This window comes from Doryrhamphus excisus, linkage group LG16 (assembly GCF_037039965.1).
Source record: "Doryrhamphus excisus strain RoL-2023G ecotype Guam linkage group LG16, RoL_Dexc_Guam_v1.1, whole genome shotgun sequence".
NCBI lineage: Eukaryota > Metazoa > Chordata > Actinopteri > Syngnathiformes > Syngnathidae > Doryrhamphus > Doryrhamphus excisus.
In genome coordinates, this window is record NC_136372.1 from 11,281,382 (window position 1) to 11,297,477 (window position 16,096).

Here is a 16,096-nt window from a genome sequence, read left to right on the forward strand (position 1 = left end):
AGACGGGGTACACCCTGGTTTGGTGGCCAGCCAATCACAGGGCACATATAGACAAACAACCATTCACACTCACATTCATACCTATGGACAATTTGGAGTCGCCAATTAACCTAGCATGTTTTTGGAATGTGGGAGAAAATCGGGGTACCCGGAGAAAACCCACGCATGCACGGGGAGAACATGAACATGAATTCCACACAGAGATGGCAGAGGGCGGAATTGAACTCGGGTCTCCTAGCTGTGAGGCCTGTGCGGTAACCACTCGACTGCCGCGCAACCTTATTAACCACATAATACATAAACATGAACTCAATAATTTTGCCGGTCTCAATATATTGCCATGCTGTGCATTGGTTTCAGCACCTGGGCCCATTTGCTCCATAGAACAACAGCACAAACGGAGTGAGCCCTTTTGTCAGTCATACAGTCTCTTTGTCTCGTTGGGTGGAGGTGGGGCTGGTAGCATACGATCAAAGTGCAAAAGAATGTAACTTAGTAGAAAATATGTCAGCATATTGTCATATATTTTTTATGCTTTTTTATTGTACTTTTCTTATAATCTCATATTGTGACACACCTACCTATTAGCACTTGAGGACCATTACAATGTAAAACAGATTATTATTCACTGATATTTGAAGTCAGCATCTTTGAGTGTCTTGGAAAGCGCTTTTAAATAAAATGACTAATGTATTCTAATGATGTTTTCATGGCTAGTATCGGAGCGAAATTAGATTCAACTTGTTATTGTAATTTGAAAATAATAACACAATGAATCACATTGCACACACCTGAGGACGTTATAGCTTGAAACCTGGTGAATTGGATTCCATTTTTTCTGGTGTGTGCTTTCAATTTATGTGACAAGAATCAGCACCGTCACGCCCCCCTTATGCATTCATCACGTTAAGCACTTGCAATATTCGACTAATGTAGTGTTTTCCTACTGTGGCACAACACTAAAACAGGAAACAGACTTGTCATTGAGTGCTTTTAGATGGCTGAGGGTCCTACAGAAGCAGACTCATCATTGGATTAAAAAAAAATGAGTATGCAAATGGTTCTGATCTGATCCCTCATGCTCCAGTGTATTATATTCTGGCAGACCAGTTAATGTGTTTATGAGCGAGGGCGACCAGGTAGTACCATAAATAAAGGAATTGTATGAGAAAACGTCAAATGCAGAAGAAAAATGCTGAAAATGCCAAAACACACAACTGCAGAAGAGAAATGTTGCCGGTTCTGGGACAAAACGGAAGCAGGTTCGGCTACCAGGGGCACCAAACCTGCAACATAGTATTTTACAGTATTATACACTGACAGATTTTTACCATTTTTAACAAAGAAATAAGGAAAAATTTCCTTCTGGGTATTCCACTCAGGCTTTTAAAGATGGCGGCTTTCTGGCTTTATTGGTGTTTTTGGTATTTGCAGCCTTTTTTGTTTTTTGCATTGTTTGTGTGCATTTATTTTTGATCCTGCAGGATTTATGTGGTTGCAGCATTTTTGAGTCACAGCATTTTTTTTGTTGCAAGTGTTTTTTGGATCATTTGTGTTTGGAGAGGCTGCGTGTTTTCCCCTGTCGGTCACCGTATTTTTCTCTGACCTTGTTTCATTAACTTTTATGTCTTCTCTGTCTGAGCATGCCAGCTAAAACGCAAACTAATCCAGTTTTAACAGCACAACACAATAACCAGAATATGTCAGAATGACTCCCCTTACACCACCACCAATCCAATTAGGAAATTAGGGTGTTGTACTGTTCCCACTCATTCATTTTCCACTCATACATTCATCCCATTCCTTGTGTTCATGCCGCATTAAGACTGTTGGAGCGGAGAAATGCTGCCATGTCATCAACACTTGCATGACCCTTTTCTTATAGAGGCGTAGTATACCAGATTTGGGGTATAACTTGTCAACATAATGTAAAAATTACAGTCGTCCCTCGTTTATCGCAGTTAATTGGTTCCGCACTGAACCTCGATAACTGACTTTTTGCAAAGTAGGATTCAGTATGAATAAATTGATTAGTTTTGTAGTTACGGCATATAAAACATGTTTATTTTCAGAGCAAATAAGACATATTGGATATAAATAAATTAACAGATTGGATGGACAAATGTGTAGAGGACAGGAAGTGATGTCAGAGGCTCATAGATGAGTTTTAGCATGTCATGAATTATCACCCCAATGTTATGACTATTATGATTATTATGCTATTATTGTGCATGTTGTGAGATGATTTAAAGTCACCAAATACCGACACCTAGTGGCCAATGTAGAATACTACATTCACAATTAGAACGCTTCTTCTGCTATGTGTTTGCATTTTAGTTCATTTCATTTGTTGATTTAGCAATTTTTATGCTTGAAAGGGCTTAATTTAGGCCCAAAATAGCTGCAATTTGGTTAAATATACATTTTCTTTCAAATAATATTCAACCACGGAACAGCAATTCATTAATTACTTTGTGAAAACCTGTGATAGAGTGATGGGGCGATGTTCGAACCGGGATCTCGCAAGGTACTTTCGTAGTTATTGGGAATATTCATTTATTTACTGTATATGTAAAGAATCCAATACTGTAATCCCTCGTTTATCACTGGCATTTGGTTCCAGACCTGACCATGATAAGTGCATTTCCATCAAGTAGGATTCCTTCTTTTTAAATACAACATTTTTGTAGTTATGGCACAGAAAACCTGTTTCAAAATATATATTTTTAACATTATTAGAGCCCTCTAGACATGAGATATAGATATTCATCCATATAGAGTAGGCACTTTACATTTGTATTTACCCAATATAGTGGATATAATAAGAGAAAATAAGACAAAAAACCCTTAGCCGGTATCATTGTTGTTTACTAATTTTGCCTGGCTCTACTGTCTCTACCAACTAGCTAGCTATAGTTATTTGTCTACGGACTCCAAATGTGACTTTTAAATTTTTTATTTCTTTAATCCACAGTGACATTTTCTTTTTAAATGTGTCCTATTATGCTTTTCCTTTTTTCTGACCTGCAACTGTTGTTACATTGTTTAATTCTCGTGTTAAACAATGCTAACGCGTCAGATAATGGAAATTTTTGCAGTAGGAAGCAAGCCCTAAAAGCAGTTTTGGATTTTACGGTGGGCTAGGTGGGAGGAGGGTCGGGGGTGCAGTAAATTCCATAGACCGTTTCCAAGAACACACTGCTGGAAGAGGCGCAGAGGCTGGAAGATCTAGAAAGGTTTCCTGTATAGCTGCTCTGGAGGAGTTCAGAAGTCACTACAAAAGTCCCAAAAAATGAGTAGGATAGTTCCAAGTTTGTTTTTGTCCCGCAGGGATGGCTGTCACATTTATGGGGTGTCATTTCACAAACTTGGCCTCTTGTCCCAATTAGAATAATAAACTCTTGCACACTACTGTATGAAAATCCTCCAATTATTATTTAATACTACTTTGCGGAAATTCACAAAATTCAAACGGTGATGTGGCGAGGAATGACTGTATAAGGAATCTGTGTGGAATATCCTCATTTCTGGCCTTCATGCACTTGATTCCCATCCCTCCATTCATGAATCCATACCTATCAATGCGTCTGACCACTGCCCCCCCACGGCTTCGCAGCTGCATCTCCAGGCCCCCTCCTTCTCAAAAACTGTCTTCTGTCCTTCCTCTCTGCTTGCCTACGCTGGCGCCACAAGGTGGTAATATTTTTCAAGGTATGTATGGCTACACAACAGTTCAACTATTAAAAAGGAGGTGGAATACACTTACAATTCCCGCATGACAGCGCGCTAATTGCCGTCGGACTGGAGGGTTGGTTGCATTGAGGAAGTGCGCCACTGCTGCAGGCAGGATCATATGCCGGATACGGATGTGGTGTTGTGGTCCCATTGCAGCTGAGTCACCCGGTGCATACACACGCAGACCGAAGGGGAAACGCACCTCACATCATTAGCATTTATTAATTCAGCCTCCAGGGTGTTCCAGCCTCCTGGGTGTTCTAATTCGAGCAAAATGGTGTTACTGAATTCCAATATTGCTGTCTTCATTAAGTTGGCTCGCTATACAAAGCTATTCAGTCACAGGTGACATATAAGTGGGGGCGTATGCATATACAGTGGTGCCGTGGGTTAGCGTCGTGTATCCGTTCCAGGAGGTCTGACTCAAACCAAAACGGACTCTAACCAAGGCAAGTTTGACCATAGAAAATATTAATAATATATAACTCAAATATTTTAACACATTACAATTTTTATAGACAATAATTATACTTTTACATACAAAAAGTGATGCAAAAATGAACTTTTAAGATAACTTTTTCACCACTTTTTTAGCTCCAGCATGCATTATTTGTATTTAGTGTTAAAATACATAATATGGTTCTCACGGAAATACATGTACAGGCTTTAATGGCTTTTCAAAGGCTCCCAAAGCCTGCTCTGCATCATGTCATGGAAACAAATGAGCATCCAGGCTGTGCAGTCGCAGGGCAACCCCACTGCCTGCATGACTACAGCAGGTAGGAAAATCTGATTTTCAAGGATGAGAACCCCAGGATGACTGAGGCACTGGGATTGGTCAGAGTCTTCATCTTCTTCTTGTATTGGTTGAGGAATATCGAGGTGTAAGGTGTAAGCAGATGCTGCATGTCGACAAGGGAATGAGACTGATTAGAATTATCACGTGCATGAAAAATATTGTTCTGAAAATGAGAAAGCCTACTCTAGATGCCATAAATACTTCGGTTGGGAGACATTTTGAATTTTGCCAGCACTGCAGCGGTTTTTGCCAACCAACCATTCACACTCACATTCATACCTATGGACAATTTGGAGTCGCCAATTAACCTAGCATGTTTTTGGAATGTGGGAGGAAACCGGAGTACCCGGAGAAAACCCACGCATGCACGGGGAGAACATGCAAACTCCTCACAGAGATGTCCGAGGGTGGAACCGAACTCGGGTCTCCTAGCTGTGAGGTCTGCGTGCTAACCACTCAACCACCCGTCCAGGGTGTAGCCCGCCTCTCGCCAGCTGGCATAGGCTCCAGCACCTCCAGCGACCCTCGTGAGGATAAGCGGCATAGAAAATAGATGTAAATCGATGGTATACCCAAGGATTGAATGAAGGTAATTGTCTCTCCACAGACATGTGACCACTCGCCCGCCGTGCAGCTCTTAATAATGACAGGTAATTCAATCAAACAAACAGAGGGAGAGCCAGCAGTGTCTGGACTTCACAGAGACTGAAGGCAAGTCGGAACTTGCCAAGACGGATCCCTCTCCTCCATTCCCGTCCACAGTAGTACTGTGAGATAATATTGGAGTTCAACATTTTGTAGGTCCCTTGCATGATTGCTTCATGGATGCAGGAAGTTTTGTTGACTATGCATACCCATGTGGGAGCAATACACGTTGCACGTACCATGTTGTAGAATAGAGGTACATGTGGTAGTTTGATATTCCATGCCAATGCACACCATTTTCAATCATGAATTGTGTGCTAAATGCGTAATTTATACCTAAACGGATTGCAAACACTTTCAGTTGTGCCATCGAAGTGACACATATTGCCACAGCAAAATTTGTGCAAGGGTCAAGGTGGCTTAACTGCATTTGTAGAAATGTATTAGCGCCATGGAAAAAACAAGTTATCATCTTTGCTTCAAATCAACTCCCCTTTCCCCTTCCTGCTCCAATTGCATCGCAAACTCGACAACTCCTGTCTTTGTTGAACAGTCAAACTCGCTCACGGGGACTCAATCAAGACTGGTGTTTTCTGTGGATGCGCTTTGTTTTTGAGTGACTTGAGGGAATTGAGTACCCGAGTCACTCACTGAAGCGACTCAGGTACATTTTTAGCAGCACTGAATTATAGTCAAAATAATTGCACTGTATGGCTAAAAATATGCACAAGATGCTTAGTTTTTATAATGTTTGGACTCTTGAGGAAACAAAATAACTGGAGCTCTTGTACTGTAAATTACTACTGTTGCTCTTGCACCCTTAATTGTCATTTTTTAGAATTAGAAGTATTACAAGTAATTCAAAGTATATATATTTTTTGCCATCAGGTACAGGTAATTTTTTCAAGAGACCTTTGAGCTCTTTTAGTCCAGAACCTTTAGGACTGCTTTGAATGGGGCATTCTGAAGCTGTACTCCAGATACAGAAGAACTGATAAGTTGACTCATGAGGTTTGGTTTCGTTTGGATATTGTCTGCTACGGGGGGGGGGGGGGGGGGGGGGGGGGGGGGGGGGGGCAAATCTGTACTCTTGAAATGTTGTTGGTGTTTAAGAGGCGCCGGAACCGGTACTTAGCCTATCCCAGCCTATCCCAAGAGGCGGGGTACACCCTGGAATGGTCGCCAACCAATCTTAGTGATTGTGAATGGTTGTTTGTCTACATGTGCCCTGTGATTGGCTGGCGACCAGTCCAGGGTGACAGCCATTCATTCATTCAGTCATTTTCTACCGCTTATCCTCACTGCTGGAGCCTATCCCAGCTGTCTTCGGGCGAGAGGCCGCCAATCACAGGGCACATATAGACAAACAACCATTCACACTCACATTCATACCTGTGGACAATTTGGAGTGGCCAATTAACCTAGCATGTTTTTGGAATGTGGGAGGAACGGCTTCCTCCCCCGGAGAAAACCCACGCTTGCACGGGAAGAGCATGCAAACTCCACACAGAGATGGCCGAGGGTGGAATTGAATTCTGGTCTCTTAGCTGTGAGGCCTACGTGTTAACCACTCGTCCGCCGTGCAGCCCAGCCTCCAATTAATTTATTCCAAACTTAATAAAGTAAGAAGCCGAAAACATACCACTTCCACACGGAATGGGAGAACTTCTTTTCACTATGTCAGACATGCCATGGCTGACTACATGCAGTGGTTTAAGGTAATGTAATGTTTCATGAGTGTAGCATTACTGATGCCTAATGACCATAATACTACATATGACATGCCTTTCAGTATTTTTTGACCAATAATAATTATTATTATTAATCATGATAGACCGAGGGAGCACTAACTAAATTAATAGTAACTAATACATTCGTAACATTCAATAGTAACTATTAAATGGGAATAACTGCTTACTTCATATCAACATGAAGTTTCTTTAATCTGGTTACTACCATAACCGTCGACAGCGTATCGCGTATCAATACCCATCCCGAGCTAACAGTTGGTTGTTGCTGCTGTAACGCTTCACTGAAACAGTTGTCATCAAACAATTTGTGGTTGAAACACCTTCGCTGACTCCGATGAATCTGCCAGCAGTAAAACTGATTTATTGTCTGTAGCGCTATTGGATTGAGTTGCTTAATGCAGTTGCCATGGTTACAAAGTCACGTGCTCAGGCTGCAGTCATTTGCATTGGTATTTCTATTCTCAGCTGAGGCTTGCGGTTGATTTTCTGTCAGGTGCATTTAATTAGCATGAACGATTCAATTGTGCTGCAAAGTCTTTCCATTTAATTTATTAGGATGAAAGTGAACGGGGGAAAAAAACTAGCACAATAAAACAGAAAATAAAATCCACACTGATGAAAATGTTGAGAACCTTTATTGTAATTCTTGTTGATTTACGCCTTATGTACAGTAAATATCCCTATTGAAACTAAAGTTGCTGACCAATCCACATACAGCGGAACTTGTTGATTGACTGACTGGCGTTGACATAACTGGTTGTCGACATAACCAAACTGCATAACTGCAAATAATGCAGGTGGCTTTTATTTGCGATTGTGGTTAGCCACTAAATTTCATTGGTCATGTACCTGTGTACCCTGCGCAATTACAACAATGAGGACTTTAATCTCTCACCTGTCCATTATGACATTTAATCTCCAGTCTGTATTTTGGGTATGTGCTAATCCCATAATTTCCTTGTCCTTCTCTCCTTGCAGACCATGCAAGCAGCACGGTGCCCGACAGATGAGCTGTCACTGACAAATTGTGCCGTGGTCAGCGAGAAGGATCTGCAGTCCGGACAGTGAGTCACCATCATTATTACACCCCCTCATCTCTGCTTTTCAGTGCCGATACACAGCAGACACCACCCATTTTTTTATTGTTTTTCCTCACGCGGGGGGTGCTGGAGCCTATCCCAGCTGTTTTCGTGCGAGAGGCGGTGTACACCCTGGACTAGTCGCCAGCCAATCACAGGGCACATATAGACAAACAACCATTCACACTCACATTCATACCTATGGACAATTTGGAGTCGCCAATTAACCTTCCATGTTTTTGGAATGTGGGAGGAAACCAGAGTACTGGGAGAAAACCCACACATGCACGGGGAGAACATGCAAACTCCACACAGAGACGTGCCGAGAGTGGAATTGAACTTGGGTCTCATAGCTGTGAGGTCTGCGTGCTAACCACTCAACCACCCGTCCAGGGTGTAGCCCGCCTCTCGCCAGCTGGCATAGGCTCCAGCACCTCCAGCGACCCTCGTGAGGATAAGCGGCATAGAAAATAGATGTAAATCGATGGTATACCCAAGGATTGAATGAAGGTAATTGTCTCTCCACAGACATGTGACTGTGAAGACCACACCCAACCACAAATTTGTGTTTACGGTCAAGACCCACCACACGGTGGCGCCTGGTTCAATTGCTTTCAGTCTCCCACAGGTACCCACACAAGCATACTTTATACACCTATACACCAACCACTTCTTATATATAGTCCAGTCCAGTCTCAACGTCCCTCAATACCCAACAGTGACATCACCTTCAATGATTACTTGTTGAGGAAATAATCTGTTCTATTCATCTTTATTTGTCTTGTAGCGAAAATGGGCGGGTCTTTCCATTGGCCAGGAGGTGGAAGGTATTTTGTTTATTATCAAGTTGACCACACAAGTTAAGCATGCTTTGCTGTGTGTAGTGCATATTGTGTATCATTTGAAAGTCAATACCATCAAAGATCCAACTAAACTATAATTGTAAACACTAAAATATAATAACAATCAATGTGTGTGCCTATAGTGTCCAATTACAACTTTGACAAGTCCAAGCAGTGCATCGGTGCCATGACAATCGAAATCGACTTCCTGCAGAAGAAGAGCACCGACTCCTCACCTTATGACTCCGACAAGATGGCTGCCGAGTTCATCCAGCAGTTCAACAGCCAGGGCTTCTCAGTCACACAGCAGGTTTGCTGTTTAGTGATGCCTGCGTGCTTACGCCCACGAACATACAGGAAGCATGGATTTGGATGTGCTGTCTTTTTTTTTGTTGTTGTTTCAGCTGGTGTTCAGTTTCTGTGACAAACTCTTTGGACTGGTTGTCAAAGATATTGAGGCCATGGATGCCAGCATCCTGAAAGGTGAAGCAGCCTCTGGAAAGAAACCACAGAAGGTAGGTTTGCAACTGCAGAAATAGTGTGTGTGCATGTTCTCCCCGTGCATGCGTCAGTTTTCTCCGGGTATTCCGTTTTCCTCCCACATTCCAAAAACATGCTAGGTTAATTGGCGACTCCAAATTGTCCATAGGTATGAATGTGAGTGTGAATGGTTGTTTGTCTATATGTGCCCTGTGATTGACTGGTGACCAGTCCAGGGTGTGCCCCGCCTCTCACCCAAAGACAGCTGGGATAGGCTCCAGCACTCCTGCGATCTCTGTAGAAAATGAATGAATGAATGAATGAATGAATGTTCTGTATAAATTGCAGGGAGAGATCAAGTAGGGAATCGATCCTCACTCCTCCTGCCACTGTTGTGTACCTTTTTTCCCTCTCACTCTCAAAAACATACATTATACACATCACACAGGATCACATCACAATGATGTCTTCACCAAGTCATCTGATGAGACACCGTACCTATTATGCTCATTTACGGCCCTTTGTATTATTGAGTTGTGGACTCCCACAGAGCAGGTACACACAACAACCCACACACAAAGCTCTTTAGATCTTCCACCATCTGCACCTATTCCAGACGTATTTCCCTGGATTTCTGTTAATTTATTCCACCCACGGCCCGCCTCCGGGCACACCTCCTCCACCATGATTGGTCACACTCCCAAGACAAAACTGTGCAGGCCTAGGTGGGCAGGCCTACAGCTTGTACTCGGGAACACCCATAAAAGGAAGGCTCACTGTGATGTCACAGTGATGTGATAGTATAAAAGCTCCATCTTCACTGCTTTCCGATACAGCTTTTTTGCTAGTTGCATTTAGTTTTTAGTGTTTTATGCACTTCATTTTATTGTACATGTGTATAGTGACAATAAATGGCATTCAGTAGCGCTATGTTGCAATTATGTTTCCATGTCGACTTTTAACACATTGGGCCAAAATCACCCAAAAACCTTTTTTGTGTGTGTAAAAATATCTAACGTGTAATGATGTCTTCCTGTAATGTATAATGTACATATGAAATGTCAAATATAGCAAGTACAACGTATCCACAGGGTCTTAAAAAGTACAAAATGCAACTTCTCGAAAAAACTGATAGCATGCTTGAGGGAAAAGCCAGGCCTGTTTTGGCCTTTCAAAGCCATCATCATGTGCCTCTTGGCATGACTTGGTGGCACTGTAGGCTCACCTTCCTCAACTTCCTCTGCTGTTCATGCTTTGATTTTTCCGCCAATAGGGAGATGATGTCATGCTTTACTTTCGCTGCCTTCCTGCGCCAAAGGTCAAAAGCTCTTCTAAGAGTTTGAGACTAATTTGTCTTCTTTTTCTTTGGGCAGATTGACATTGGACTCCTGGTGGGTAACAGCCAGGTGATCTTTGAGAAGGCAGAGAGTTCATCCTTGACACTTGTTGGTACGTTACTTATTTAAAAAGAAGAAAAGATTTCAATGAAGAGGCGTAATATATACATCTGTCTATTTTTTAGAATTATATAATGATTCTTAGGATACTGAAGTGCCTACTATCTCCACAAGATGGCAGTAGGACCACTTTACTACTATAAGACCTAATACAAATACACTTATATTGACCCTAATAACTAAAGTATCATATCATATCATATCATATCATATCAAGTGTGGTTGATGGTAAAAGTAATGAAAGTACAATTCATCACAACAAAGTGTAGTACTTTGGAACATCATTCAACCATCACATCATCATATTGCTTCTATCTTCTTATATTTTTTTAAGGCAAGGCAAAAACCAAGGAGGCACGTCAAACAATCATCAACCCAGATTGGAACTTTGAGAAAATGGGAATTGGAGGTCTGGATAAAGAATTCTCTGACATTTTCCGCAGAGCCTTTGCTTCTCGAGTCTTCCCTCCTGACATTGTGGAGCAGATGGGTGAGAATTCCCCTTTTTAACGTACATTGTGTACACTGTATTGGTATTAGCTTAATTTTTGCACTGTGATTGTGTCCAGGTTGCAAACACGTGAAGGGAATCCTGCTCTTTGGACCTCCAGGCTGTGGTAAAACCCTCATGGCCAGACAGATTGGTAAAATGCTGAACGCCCGTGAGCCAAAGATTGTCAACGGTCCAGAAATCCTAAACAAGTATGTGGGAGAGTCTGAGGCCAACATCCGCAAGTTGTTTGCTGAGGCAGAGGAGGAGCAGAAGCGGGTGTGCAACTATGCTTTATATCGTATTTTCCACACTATAAGGAGCACTTAAAAGGCTTTCATTTTCTCATACATCATTGATTTTTTTGATACCTTATAATACGGTGCACCTTATGTATAGGTGAACTACAGAAATAGACCCCATAATTGAGACTGCGCCTTATAATTTGGTGCGTCTTATGGTGCGGAAAATATGGTAATTTGAATATTAAAGAGAGAATATACAACATGGGATTTAACAATTGTGACAATACCGACTCCAGCTGGGAGCCAACAGCGGCCTGCATATCATCATCTTTGATGAGTTGGATGCCATTTGCAAGCAGAGAGGCACAGGCGCGAGCAGCACAGGCGTACACGACACTGTGGTCAACCAGCTCCTGTCCAAGATTGATGGTGTGGAGCAACTTAATAATATCTTGGTCATTGGTGAGTAATGCTGTTGATGTGTCATTTTTCCTTATCTCTTTATGAACGTACAGTTGCTTGAAATCCTAGAAAGAGTCCCATCTTGTGGACATGACAATCCCTTCCCTTTATTGTAGTTAAGCTTGTCAAATGCCAAATGTGCTAAAGTGGAACCCGTTTAAGTAAGTTCAGGTATCATTCAGATGCTATCTGATACTGGTGCCAAAATGAGGCTTTTTTTCCTCGTTATAACTCAGGCTGTCAAATGATTGAATTTTAAAAATCAAATTAATCACAGGTCAATACTTAAGCAATCAAGATTAATTAATCAAGATTAATTAATGATTAATTCATCAAGATTACTTAATCAAGATTAATTAGTCAAATGCAATCAATCAGGTATGGAAGCTGTGATAAATTTTTGGCTGATTAATTAATTAATTAATCATGATGCATTTTTTTGCTCTGTGTGAAATATGCCAATTGTTACCGTGTTTTATGAAATAATGTGTTTAGATAGCACACAATTGAAAATCTATTTGCCTAAGACCAGTCTCTTTAATAGTAGCACAACATTTGAATCACACTTTAACTGGGTTATTATTAACCATGAAGAGTTGCATTCACAGACACCAAGTAATTTAAGTCAAATTCACATTTTGAGTGTAGATGTATTTTCTGGGATTTACAAGTGTACTTAAATGCATCAAAATGTACTTCCGCACGTTAGTGGGTAATAACCATATACACTGATTTTGTTTTGTTTGTCTTTATGTTCATTTAGACGAGACATACATGCATAATTAAGACATTATTGTCATTTTCCATGTCAGATCCATGAATGGATCTGGTTTATTTCTCGTGACAGCCACTTAGGCGAGGAGTATAGATGAGCTAAATGTCCGTATGTGCTTTGGAGACTTGTGTGTGAAATGTATGCTATGTCTCCTGTTGCATAATTTGTGTTTAACTTCATTTGATGTTTTTATTATTTTATTCGTATTTGGGGCAGCCAGACCGGATGAAAAGAGATCAAAAGAGACAGACGATGGATTTGAGAGCGACAACAACATCGATTCGCAGTAGACTTGGTGGAAAACAATGTAAACGAACTGCCATTTGTTCAAAAATATGACATTATTAATCATTCACCTCACGTATGTATGTATCCAGAGAAAGTCACATTTAAATGTGCAAGCAATGGGTATTGTCGACAACGACTTACTGTAGGTTGACATGAGACAACCAAGATGAGACCAATATGACACCTAAACGGGTTCCACTTTAATTCTAGTGTATACCAGCCTGCATATTTCAGTGCTTCCTCTCTTTCTCTGTAAAACCACTATTTCTGTTCTCACTAGGGATGACCAACAGGCCTGACCTGATTGATGATGCCCTCATGAGGCCTGGCAGATTTGAAGTCAAAATGGAAATTGGTGAGCCTTGAAGATCTGTTCTTTTAAGCTAACTGTAAATTCCGGTGTATAAACCGCATTTACTAAATTTAAAAGAAAAAACACATTTATACATATATGAGCCAGTGTGTAAGCCTCAAGTGTCAAAGCAGCATAGAAAATGGTGAATGTGCTGCAATGCTGTGTCTGTACACCAGAGGGAGCCAAAGGAACTCAGAGCCCATAGGGAGGCTGATGTGATTGCAGCCTTTAAGAGTCATTTTTTTTAAATTTTAAACTCATATTGGTACATGGTACATGTAAAAACCCACCTCTTTAAATCTGTTTTTAATGTCTAACTTTTTATACCTGACTGCTGTGCCCTGCTTTTACCCGTGTTTTAGCTGTGTAGAAACGAATGAATGTTGTATTTTAATGTATCTTTTACTCTGTTTACTTGCTTTCATTCAACTCGATTTTTTCTGTAAAGCGTCTTTGAGTATTTTGAAAAGCGCTATACAAATATATGCAGGCATATATGTTGAGTGTTAAGTTGCTGTGTGATGAACGATTAGTGTTTTTTGTAAGATGACACTGTAAGTCAGTTATGTTGTTATACTGTTAGTTATGTTGTTATACTGTAACATACTGGCCTGCAATTTCCAATGGGTTGCCCGTTGTGAGGGCACTGAAGGCTTGTGATTGGCTCCTGCCAAAGAAAGAGATACCCAGTTGCCATTAGAGCGCCCAGTATGTTAAATGCTGAAGGTTCCACTTTTTAGATTTTTAGGCCTTAGTCCCTCCACCTTAACTAAAGCATGCCACCAAAGCATGGTTCACAGTGTTGTCCAATGTTCTTTTAATGAAGGAAATTCAGTTCTGATTTCTGCTATTAAAGCCCCCCTTACTCACCCGTCACATCTGTCATCATTTTCCGCCCAGGTCTTCCTGATGAGAAAGGTCGTGTTCAGATTCTCACTATTCACACAAACAAGATGCGGAGCTTCAACCTGCTGGCTGGCGATGTCAACATACCGGAGCTGGCAGCTGAAACCAAGAACTACAGCGGTGCAGAGCTGGAGGGGCTGGTCAGGGCCGCACAGTCCACTGCCATGAACCGACACATCAAGGTCAGTCCACATTGTTTGTTTGTTGTTTGTTTCAGCTTTTTCCTGATTACGGACTTGCCACGCTGTAACATGCAATAATTAGTGCACAGAAAGATGCTACACAGGACGATTTTCTTTAAGTTAAATAAATGCTTTTTTCCCAAACAGTGCCTAACACGGTTAGTTAAACAGTAACTTACCAGAAAAGATATTCAATGCAGTTTTCATCCTCCTCCTTTGCACTTAAACCACTGAAGTCGTCTTCTTCAGTGTCAGAATTCAACAGCCTCATAATTTCCTCGTCACACACCTTGTCAGTCTCAGTCTCTCTTTTCATTATTCCATTATTCCATTATTCCTTCACGCAGTACTCCAGCCTTTCGGTGATAGTGGATTTTTTGACACTGCCTCCCGCTGTCAGGATCCACTGACAGACTTGAGTAAAAGTTGCTATATCCATTGCCTTTAACTTGAAAGCTGCATCCTATATAGCAGAATATGTTTGATGCTCAGTTATGATTTAAAAATATATCCATCAAGGGAGTTGTAGCCTACAGTGGTTCTCACATCCCTGCTTGTTTGATTTTTCATGTGCCCTCTTTTACCAGGCTACATCCACGGTTGAGGTGGACATGGAGAGGGCAGAGAAGCTGCAGGTCACAAGGGATGACTTCATGGGATCGCTCAACAATGATATTAAACCCGTGCGTATCGCTTACTACAATGGTTGTGAGTTATAGTTGATTTCTTCAACAGTGAATAAATGATTCCTTTTGTTTTCACCAGGCATTCGGTACAAACCAGGAGGATTACTCCAGCTACATCATGAACGGCATCATCAAATGGGGTGACCCAGTTACCCACGTACTGGATGATGGAGAGCTGCTGGTACAGCAGACCAAGAACAGCGACCGCACACCGCTGGTGGCTGTCTTACTCGAGGGTAAGCCACAGCAACAGAATCTTCTAATGATGAGCATGTTTAGCTGGTTTTACGTACAGAAAAACACAAAACTCTGATTTAGAGGAATATTTGCATTAAAAGAGGAGAAGTAGTATGACAATATTGTATGAAGTCGCTCCAATGTACAAGTTGCATAAGTCGCATTACCAATATTTATGATTGAGAGCAAGCCTTGTTTTAGAAGTGTCCAAACATTATATTCACAAGAGAAGAAGATGAAGCCATCTGGACGCCTTCTGGTGTGTAGAAACTAGGACTGTCAAAGGTAACGCGTTAATTACGTGTTAACAGAAGTTTCCTTTGACGGCGGCAATTTTTTTGATGCGCGATTAACGTGCACTCCTCCTGTTTGACCCTCGACCTCCACCGTAGTTTGGTTGAAGCACGGTAACTCTGTAGCCATAAGCTGGAACAAATATTGATGGGACATGGAAAAAGAAAAGAGTATTTATATTTATGATATGACAGGATTGTAATAAATCAATATTTACTGTAATATAATTATTTTTTGTGTGTGTGTTTTAAAAGGGAAATTAAACTATTATTGAGTTTGCAATTTCGATTAAATGTTTTATGACGATTGACCTATATTTTATGTATTTTCATTTGTATTTCATGAAGGAAAGGTGCATTGAGGCAAATCCTTAATAATAATCCCTTCT

General features: G+C 41.2%; 1 protein-coding gene across 4 annotated transcripts in view; it reads left to right on the forward strand.

Moving 5' to 3' along the window:
* Nucleotides 1–16,096, forward strand: part of LOC131103034 (vesicle-fusing ATPase) — a 29,790-nt gene that overhangs the window by 6,801 nt on the left and 6,893 nt on the right. For 3 of the 4 annotated variants that reach the window (XR_013629953.1, XM_058048882.2, XM_058048884.2), the window contains exons 2-15: nt 3,694–3,711; nt 7,909–7,994; nt 8,538–8,637; nt 8,797–8,836; nt 8,995–9,161; nt 9,256–9,366; nt 10,705–10,780; nt 11,123–11,278; nt 11,358–11,557; nt 11,820–11,985; nt 13,329–13,403; nt 14,304–14,491; nt 15,079–15,174; nt 15,257–15,413. Coding sequence is in view for 3 of the 4 variants with exons in the window: in XM_058048882.2 (XP_057904865.1) it covers nt 3,694–3,711; nt 7,909–7,994; nt 8,538–8,637; nt 8,797–8,836; nt 8,995–9,161; nt 9,256–9,366; nt 10,705–10,780; nt 11,123–11,278; nt 11,358–11,557; nt 11,820–11,985; nt 13,329–13,403; nt 14,304–14,491; nt 15,079–15,174; nt 15,257–15,413 (1,636 nt within the window). In the remaining variant the exon portion in view is untranslated. The remainder of the gene's footprint in view (nt 1–3,693; nt 3,712–7,908; nt 7,995–8,537; nt 8,638–8,796; nt 8,837–8,994; nt 9,162–9,255; nt 9,367–10,704; nt 10,781–11,122; nt 11,279–11,357; nt 11,558–11,819; nt 11,986–13,328; nt 13,404–14,303; nt 14,492–15,078; nt 15,175–15,256; nt 15,414–16,096) is intronic. The other variant, XM_058048885.2, reaches the window with a different exon arrangement.